This window comes from Strongylocentrotus purpuratus, unplaced genomic scaffold, assembly GCF_000002235.5.
Source record: "Strongylocentrotus purpuratus isolate Spur 01 unplaced genomic scaffold, Spur_5.0 spur5_scaffold_6, whole genome shotgun sequence".
Classification (NCBI taxonomy): domain Eukaryota; kingdom Metazoa; phylum Echinodermata; class Echinoidea; order Camarodonta; family Strongylocentrotidae; genus Strongylocentrotus; species Strongylocentrotus purpuratus.
The window spans coordinates 18,462,962-18,473,126 of record NW_022145612.1 but is presented as its reverse complement, the minus strand read 5'-3'; the positions used below and the strand labels follow the sequence as shown (position 1 = coordinate 18,473,126).

At 37.5% G+C, this 10,165-nt stretch overlaps 1 protein-coding gene across 1 annotated transcript; it reads left to right on the top strand.

The window, feature by feature from the left end:
* Positions 1–819: 819 nt before the first annotated feature.
* On the top strand, positions 820–9,738 carry LOC576208 (heat shock cognate 71 kDa protein). The gene is made up of 9 exons (XM_796964.5): positions 820–963; positions 2,308–2,522; positions 2,960–3,171; positions 4,102–4,254; positions 5,209–5,486; positions 5,832–6,109; positions 6,459–6,697; positions 7,477–7,639; positions 8,069–9,738. Exons 2-9 carry the CDS (start codon positions 2,318–2,320, stop codon positions 8,518–8,520), a joined length of 1,980 nt encoding a protein of 659 aa, XP_802057.2. The 5' UTR covers positions 820–963; positions 2,308–2,317; the 3' UTR covers positions 8,521–9,738.
* The last annotated feature ends 427 nt before the right edge of the window (positions 9,739–10,165 follow it).

Below are 10,165 nucleotides of genomic sequence, written 5' to 3'. Positions count from 1 at the left end.
AAATGCAATACAAATTCCATTCAGATGGTGTAATCATAAATATATAACAAGTATTGAAATTAGAGGTTTGTTTTGTTTTGGCAGTGTGGTAATCAGTAATCAGTGTGACATGAGTACATTTAAAACATATTGCACATGAAAAAAAAGGGGGAAAAAATCAACTTAAACATTTTTTTTAATTGTTTTGTATATATCGGCTACTGCATGCATGCATGGACTAAAATGTCAATTAAAGCCACATTTGTTGAATCGATCGAAGCCGTTTTCCCACTTGCCTTACTCGAGGGTGAGGGATTAAAAATGAATAAATGAATTCCTTACTGGTGGTTTAGGGCAGGGACCGCACTCGCAGGGTGCATTATTACTCAAGACATTTTAAAACATTTTAACAAAAAATCTGTCTGCGTATTTTTTAGTTTTGAAAACATATTTATCCTTTTAACATACCCGAACAAAATAATTTTCTATCCTTGGCAGCATAAGCATGTCCTGTTAAATTGCCAAAGAATTGTATTAATTTTCAAATTGTTACTGTATGATGATCCAGATTTGGTAGATTAAAGTTCTTTTATTCATATTCAATCAGTAGATCAATTGTCACTCATATATTAAAATGAACAGACTGGGTCTAGATCTAATCTATAGCCCCCTTAGTTTGATGGCTAGCCTTTTCGTATGACCTGCAAAGCGATATGGGTGCGAGTTTTTATGGGAGCTGAAATATATGCTGGTAGAGTCAACTGTCTTTAAAGGTATGAATCGCGTGATCGGAATTGGTTACGTAATTACCGGTATATCGTGGCCGCGTGGGTGGACGTTCACTGATCATTCCTCATTCATTCGAACTGGAACACGCCGGCTGCATAGCACGTACAGGACAGCACACAAAGGACACCGCCCGGTTCAGAACATTTCGAATTCCATCAGCAACATTATTTGTCAGACCAAAGCCAAAGTTTGAAGGTAAGTTGTAGCAATTTTTACTGATCTATAAGTCTAGATTATTCTAGATCTAGGGTCTAGTCTAGATTCCTATTTCTAGAGTCAAGATTTTGTTCAGTGGATGTTGATCATTATGTGCGTGTCATGTGTCTGGAATGGGTAACAAAATTAAAAATGAGGCAGATTATCCATAGGCCTACCCTAATCTGATATTTAAAGTTTAAGAAGAAGAAGAGGAGTCGGGACATTCAGCATCAGCATCAGCATCAGCATCAGCATCAGTATACGGAAGTGTGAGGTGATCCTGTTGAAACTTCCGGTCGTTTCATTGAGTGGTGCTTCGTTCGAAAAAGAACCTTAACTATTTTTGCTCGCATGGCGGGTGGACGCACAAATAAATTTTATGGAAGCATTTGGTGCTGAGAGGACCAGTGCTTGTCCAATCTAATCTTGATCTAACTTAGTTGCCTTACTTTTGTTAGGTGACACTTGGTAACATCGTTGAAGGCATGATGAAAAAATTGCTTAATTTTTGTATAAAAAAAAAACCCTCTGACCATGCTGACCATGCTGACAATGACATGCAAACAATTCTGAAAAAATTCTCAAACCACGAAGATATCTAGATCTTTGTTTGAAGGAGTCGATGTATGACACCCTCTAACACAGTGATTAACACTAGATTCTATAACAGTAAATCCTCCCAACCATTTTTGAATTTTCCCAACCGTTTTTCCATGAAAAAAAGACATAAAATAAATAAACGGGCTAGACTATAAAATATCTGTCAACATGGCTTAAATGTCTGGAATGGAATGTAGATTCCTCTTTAAGAGCCATTTTATTGTTTTGTGACGATTTCCATTCACCTAAAATGTAATTAAATTGTAGACCTCTAATAAAATAGTTGGGAGAATTAAGGAATCTATCAGATCAGTTTTTCTCAATTTGTACCATGAATGATTAATAATTCGTTTTCACTCAAATTTTCAGATTATCTTTAATTGTACATCTAGCATCGAAGTCACTACCTTAGCATCACTACATCTATCTATCATCTGAACAATGTTACCAAGTCCCTTTAAATGTTTGTACAACCCAGCAACGATTTATGTATGCAATTTGAATTCTGACAATTGAATTGTAACTGCCAACTGGTGAATCATTGAATGAAATATTTTGTAACATGGCACTTGTCTGAACTGAAGTTCTGAACAAAGATTTATGCATTAAATTTGATTGTATTACGAAAATGATCTAGATCAAAGTATTATAGGGTCTAGATCTAGACCCTAGTATTAAAAGCACTAAATCAGCCTGTTGAGAATTTATAGTTTTATTTTGTCCATTTTTTTCTTCCTGAAGTCAAAGCAATATGGCCAAGGCACCAGCAGTAGGAATTGATCTCGGAACAACATACTCGTGTGTTGGAGTATTTCAGCATGGGAAAGTTGAAATCATTGCTAACGACCAAGGAAACAGGACAACCCCGAGCTATGTAGCCTTCAGTGATACCGAGCGTCTGATTGGAGATGCAGCAAAGAACCAGACTGCCATGAATCCAACCAACACTATCTTTGGTAGGTGCATCGCTGAAGTAACAAAAGAAGGGCACTGACAATTATATATCGTACAGAGTATAGACTATAGGCATGTAATTTTTGTTGAGGGAGTTGCATTCAAATGTGACTTAATCAAAGAGTAAATGAAAAATTTGATTTCAATATGTCATTTTGAGCAAATTTATTTGGGCTTTTGTGCATTGTATTAAAAGTCTCAAAATCAGAAATTGTATTGATTTATTTTTAATTTTTAACGAGTATTGCACATACGAAAGAGAATTGTAGGTTTACTCATGTTTCATGGGATTAAATAAATAAGTATATGTGGGAACCAGTTCACCCATCTACAATGTCTGAGGACCAGTTGGGCTTCATATTATCTATCTTTTAGCAATTCCTGATGTTACATGTAGGTGTAGATGATTAACATTGTTACCTTCTCCTTGCATTTACAGATGCCAAACGTCTCATTGGTCGTCAATTTGCTGACGAAACTGTTCAGTCAGACATGAAGCATTGGCCTTTCAAAGTCATCGAAGAGAACAGCACTAAAAGACCAAGGCTTGAAGTAGAGTTCAAGGGAGAAACCAAGACTTTCTATGCTGAGGAGATCAGTTCCATGGTGCTGCTGAAGATGAAAGAGACTGCAGAGGCATACTTGGGACTGGTAAATAAAGATCTACTAGACAGAATAGACCTGTTTTTTCTATTTATGGGTGTTTCTCTCCCTAGGCTTATCTTTGGTTACAAGCTTTTTACATTCACTTGCTATGGCATCTCTATGGATGGAATCCACCCTGCACCCTGTTAATGCATTTAGTGGCAGTTAAAGAGAAGGTAGAGTTCTGGGAAGAGGTGAAAAATAATTTGTGAGTGTTATCATTCTTATTATGCAAGTGTGGACGAACATCAGATAAGATATGTTCCCCTGAAAAGCATGGCTCTTCAAATGCCTTTATATTCTAAATATGTCATTTAACATCGTAAAACTCCAGGGTAGGATTTTTATGCCACGTGTTCATGTAGTCCCATATATATCTTTCTGTGTACAGTGTTTGTAACTTTACCAAGACTTGGCCAAATTTCTTATCATTTTGATGATTCCAGAACCTTGCAATACACACAAATTCTTATATGCTAGATGATCAACCTTTTTTGGTCGATTCCACACCATTTCTTTCACAATGCAATGGCATGACCAGAACTCAACTTCATCTTTACAGGCCTGATAAAAACCCGATTAAAATCTGTTTCCAGATTTTTTATTTTTCCCAATTTTTTCCCAATTTTTTCCCAATTTTTTTTCTTCCCTATGTTATCCTGATTTTCCTGATTTCCCTCTTATTTTCTCTATTCTTCCCTATTTTGCCCTATTTTTTCCCAATTTTCTTTCTCGAAAGGGGGAATGTTGTTAGATGCCGTTTTTCCCCGCGAATCCTCTTTTTTTTTTTTTAACTCAAGGGGGGCGTGGTTGAGAGGAAAACAAAAAACCTTTTTTTTTTTAGTGCTCACTATCACCCCTGCCTTTAAGTGCTTTCATACCTGACTTACATGTGGCAGGTATAATGATTTTTAAACCCTTTTTTTTAATAAACAGAAAGTGACAGATGCCGTTGTTACTGTACCAGCCTACTTCAATGATTCCCAGAGACATGCAACAAAGGATGCTGGTGTTATCTCTGGCCTAAACATCTTGCGTATCATCAATGAACCTACTGCAGCTGCTATTGCTTATGGTCTTGACAAGAAGGTAATTGTGAAATTAAGAAACATTATGTTTTGAGTAATTTTAAATATTCAATGAGTTAGAGCACAAATGCACTCAACTTGAGAAGTACACATGCTCCACTCCCTTGGGAGTATTTCGGCCTGGCGCCATTTTACAAACTCTCATGCCAATCCAACTACATTCACATTGGCATCCTACCGGGTACCCATTTAACACCTGGGTGGAGAGTGGTAAATGTAGATTAATGTCGTGCCAAAGGGCATTAGTAGTGCCACATTGGGACTCAAACCGCAAACCTTGGATTTATAGTACGGTGACATACGACACCTCTGTCCATTTTACAAATTCTAGTTAGGTTTTCAACATTCAGTTCTGGTTTGTATCAGGACTACTAAGTTCTAGCTTTAGATCAAGAGATTATTTCTGGTTATATTCATTGCTCATTCCCTCGAATACAATAGTATGTGTATATGCACTTAGATTTTATCTGTTGAAATGGGTGTTCATGGTAAATTAGGTATGATCCAGCAGTTCATTACATTGCTACATTGCTTATAATTGCAAAGTTTAAAACCTTTCCTCATCCTGCTTTTCTCTTTTGAGGCAAATCGAAAATTGCCATTGTCAGAGACCTCTTCTCGGTGGTTATGATCAGTTTGCCAACATCATGTAGTCAACTGTTATCAGACTCAATCCTAGACAAATGTGGGAGGGTCTTTACATGTATGGCTACATTTTTATATAAGCAATTCCTTTGGTTGGTACTTAATAGTTGGAATCTATTGTCGTGAAGATGAGTCCAAGAGGACAAGTACTTTTGCATTAAGCAGAAAGTTGTTGGCATTAAAATGTCTGCAACAAAACAAAATATGTTTGTATTTAATACTGGGCTCGAGTACAAGCATGAACAGATTGAATGAAATCGAGCAATATCTGATGAAGTGTATTTTCATCGTCATTTGAATTGATTTCTAGGTTGGTGAGGAGCGCAACGTTCTGATCTTTGACCTGGGAGGCGGAACCTTTGATGTGTCTGTGCTTACGATAGATGAGGGCATCTTTGAAGTCAAGTCGACCCATGGCAACACTCACTTGGGTGGAGAAGACTTTGACAACCGTTTGGTCGACCACTTCAAGAAAGAGTTCAAGAGAAAGCACAAGAAAGATCTCGCCGTCAACAAGAGGTCAGTGAGGAGGCTGAGGACAGCTTGCGAAAGGGCCAAGAGGACACTCTCATCAAGCACACAGGCTAAGTAGGTTTTTAGCTAACAGAATATTGTCCTTTCATCTTTCTACATGCAAAGCTGCCTCTTAAAGCATTATTCATAACCTTACATATGTATTTTGTATTGAGTAGGTTGCTTATTAACTCAATTGTTTGAGACCTGTCACCAAATTAAAATTTAATACTTGTTTCTGTACTGTATGTAATATGTATGTGGCAATGTCGGCTTGTTTTTGTGTTTGGATTATTCCGAACTCTTCTAAGGATCTTGGGTCTTAAATGGCGAGATGCAGTTTTTGTTGTCCGCCTCTAAGATGGTTTGTTGGTATCGGTTTGAAAAAATAATGTTTTGTTCTCTCCCGTTTCCTTGAAGCATCGAGATTGACTCGCTCTTTGAAGGAGTCGACTACTATACGTCCATCACACGTGCCAGGTTTGAAGAATTGTGTGGTGACCTCTTCCGTGGAACACTCGAGCCTGTTGAGACGGCTATCCTGGACTCCAAAATGGATAAGAAGGACATCCACGACCTTGTCTTGGTTGGTGGCTCCACCAGGATCCCCAAGGTCCAGAAGCTCCTGCAGGACTTCTTCAAAGGGAAAGAACTCAACAAGAGCATCAACCCTGATGAGGCTGTCGCCTACGGTGCAGGTATGTTTGTGTGTAAGGTGATCTGTTCAAATATATGAAGAGTTAATACCAAATGGTACCTTTTTTTTTGTTATTTTATATAAAGAGCAATTTTTGGTTTTCATGCCTACCCGGACAGGTATGTCTATCTGCCCCACTTCCTTGATATCACAATACAATGAATAGATACCCCTATCAATGTATGAGCTTTAAGCTTAGTGCTGGTTGGTGTCGCCATTGGAAGATGATCTGGTTAAATTTTGGGCTAAGTAAGTGAAAGTTCAAATATCAGTTACAGTGTCTCTTTGTTGTTGGAACAGCTTAGCTTTTTCTTCATGTTCATGAATATCTTGTTTCTTGTTGACTACAGCTGTCCAAGCTGCTATCCTGTCTGGAGACAAGTCTGAAGCAGTGCAGGACCTGCTCCTTCTGGATGTTGCCCCACTGTCCATGGGTATCGAGACAGCCGGTGGTGTCATGACCGCTCTTATCAAGAGGAACTCTACCATCCCAACCAAACAGGCCAAAACCTTCACAACCTATGCTGACAATCAACCCGGTGTGCTCATTCAAATCTTTGAGGGAGAGCGTACCATGACCAAGGACAACGTAAGTCATAGCCACATTGCCTTACACGGACTGTGCACTTAGTCACCAACCTGGTGGACTTTGTGAGGACAGCGTGGGGTCTGTAGGGAATAAACATTTTAGAAAAAGGCTTGGTTTAACAGTTAACCCCATTGATCATCTGCTAACCTTGTTATTTCTGTACCATGCATTGTTGGAGGTTTAGAATTTGGTAACTGTGGCCCTAATTCCTATGATTCTATGTAGTGTCGTACCAATGGGGTGTCACCTATTCAAGTAACAAATCAAAAAAAATAATGGCTTGGATGCCCTTATATATTATTGCAGAGGTGCCAACCAGTACGATAATAAGAGTGAAATACGATCTTAAAAACAGCGGAATTGCATAGAAACATGTACAAGTAAACCCCCGCAACCCCAACAAAAACTTTGCTTTACAATTTTCTCATTAAATTTTATTGAAAGAAATAGGTTTTTAATAGGTGAAAGGAAGGCCGGTTGAAAAATACTAATTTTGATGGTAAAATACTAATTTTGGAGGTGCTGAGTACTAATTTGTACTTCCAAAGGTTGGCAGCTCTGCTATAGAATTATTACAAGACATGTTGAAATGATGATTACTGCGATAAGCCTCAAAATTGAGGTACAAATACACAGCTATCTTCATTGTGTGATTATATTCAGAGATCTCATTGGACAGAGAATACCAATTCTGTTTATAAAGTTTACTTTAAACAGCAGCTTGTTTGTTAAGGAACATAGATGGTTACTCTTTCTGATTTGTTTCCCCTTACTATCAGAACATTCTTGGGAAGTTTGAACTTGCTGGAATCCCCCCAGCACCAAGGGGAGTCCCCCAGATCGATGTGTCATTTGACATTGATGCCAACGGTATCCTCAACGTATCGGCTTTAGAGAAGAGCACTGGCAAGGAGAACAAAATCACCATCACCAACGACAGAGGTATGCACATCATAAGTTATCAGATTTTTAATCTGTATGTGTATCCGTAGAATCAGGGCAATTGCAAATGATGAGAGAAAATGGTGCTAAGTTAGTGACTTAAATGCTAGATGTACAATTAAAGATAATCTGAAATTTGGAGTGAAATGATATAAATTGGGAAAAACTGATCTGATCGATTTTTTAATTCTCCCAACTATATTATTACAATTTAATTAAAAGTTTAGGTGAATGTAAATCATCACAAAGCAATGAATTGGCTCTATATACCATTCCAGACATTTAAGAGTTGAAAGATTTGTTTAAAGCCAGTCTTACGTGTATTTGTATCACTTTATGATTTGTTTGCTTGGATTTGAATGAAAATAGTAAGAAGAGCAGTCCTTGTCTATTTCATGTATTTGATTTCACCCTCCCCTCATTCTGCAGGTCGTCTCTCCAAAGAGGAGATTGATAGGATGGTTTCTGAAGCCGAGAAGTACAAGGAAGAAGATGATAAAGCCAAAGAAACGATCGCAGCCAAGAATTCCCTTGAGAGCTATGCCTACAGCATGAAGGGCACCGTGGAAGATCCACAGATCAAGGACAAAATCGCAGAGGAAGATAAGGCTAAGATCTTGGAAAAGTGTAAGGAGACCGTTGACTGGCTAGATCATAACCAGACTGCCGAGAAGGACGAGTTTGAGCACCAACACAAAGAATTGGAAGGTGTCTGTGCACCCATCATCACCAAGATGTACCAAGCTGCTGGTGGTGCCGGTGGCATGCCAGGTGGTATGCCAGGTGGTATGCCCGGTGGTATGCCTGGTGGTATGCCCGGTGGTCCCAGCGGTGGAGACAGTGGTACCGGTGGTGGCCCCACCATCGAGGAGGTTGATTAAATACTGGACTGAAAAAAAATTGAACAGACATGAAACTTGCCCATCATGAAATGGGACTCGGATAGAACCCCACAGAAGTAGTATGTTTCCTTAATGTTTTGTTGTTGGTTATGTTGATACGGTAAAGCTCTATTTTTTCAGGAAATGTTTGGTAGAGAATATTTATTGCATTAAATTCAAAATTGCAGTTTCAACTGAAAAACATTTCAATTCTTCAGGCTCTTTATTGCCTGCCTTTCATCATGTATTTGATGAGTTCACACTTTTCACTTCTCAAAATATTGCCAAAGATATTGTAAATCAGGGATTTGGGAGACTTGAGACATCAGGCCTGACATCAAGCTGGTGTCATGTGAAACAATAGTCATGAATTTTATCTTATACATGTACATTCATGTTATTTGCATACATACTTCAGAGCTGCCAACCATTCCGGAATTACTCAGTTTTTTCCTCCAAATTACGGTACTACGTTTTTTCTTCATAAAATACGTTTTTTAATAATTTTTTTTTTTTTTTTTAACATACCACACGTCAAGCAACTGCCCTTAAATGGTGATTTGATCACAAATTCAATAGAAAACTTATTTTAAAACATACTTGAAGAGAAATATTCTCAAAAGAAATGAAATGCCGATAATACCAAAATAACCACCAAAAAAATTACCTGCTTGTATGGAAAAAAACAGCATGATGAATGAACATTTCTGCATTGGATATTCTCCTCGGGTATTTTATGGTATGACTGATAAATATTTCTTGTTACATGTGAGTTTTTGTTGACGTATCCAAGATGCTTGTGCTATTTTGTTCCCATATTTATTGTTTTTCCCTTGTGAGTTTTTCTTTCTAATCTCAAAGTGTGTGATTCATTTTTTGTATACAGTAACTTATTTATACAAATCACTGTGCCTATATTGTGAAAAAGATGCAAGTTATTAATTGAGTCTTCAGTTGCTTATTCCAGTATCAGGGTATGTGATGTAGGTTGTTGTGTATATGTTAACTTATGTACATGTATACAAATCATATTGCCTATTTTGAGATTTACAAGCTACCGTATGTCAAGTCCATGTTGGTGTATGTACCAAAATAGAAGACCTATCTGTTTCACAATAGATATACTGTATCTGTATTTATTGTTCTCAAACCTAAAATTTATTGGTGTAAAACTGTTCTGAATAAAATGTCTGTGATGACCCATTTCTAAAACTCAAAGAGTAAACTCGCATTCTATTTAATTAATTTTAGAGATAACATATTTTGATTTTGTTTTTGTAAAGGCAGTGACTTTGTGAAAAGAGTGACATTGCCAATGTGAGAGTTATTTCCCTCTTTGTTTTCAAAATTTGCAATTTTAAGTCTAGTGATGTACACAATCAATGATAAAAACAAAATAATAAAAATATAATCCATTGTTCATTGGCCTGATTGAAATGAGGAGCGAAAGGAGCGAGGAATATTCAAGGATACGAATTGGGGAGAGAGTTGAATGAGCAGTTTTCGTAGTGTAACCTAATTTATGCATATATGCCTTTGTGTAGCGCTAATTAGTACAAATGATTTCATTCACCCATGACAAATAATTGATCTCAATAGAATTCAAATTACATACATTAGTTGTTGCTAGGTAGGACAGGCATGG

Coding starts and splice junctions, on each gene's coding strand:
- LOC576208 (XM_796964.5), top strand. CDS start 2,318: ATGGCCAAGGCACCAGCAGTAGGAATTGATCTCGGAACAACATACTCG. Junction 2,523..2,959: donor TCCAACCAACACTATCTTTG/GTAGGTGCATCG, acceptor TTGCATTTACAG/ATGCCAAACGTCTCATTGGT. Junction 7,640..8,068: donor CACCATCACCAACGACAGAG/GTATGCACATCA, acceptor CTCATTCTGCAG/GTCGTCTCTCCAAAGAGGAG.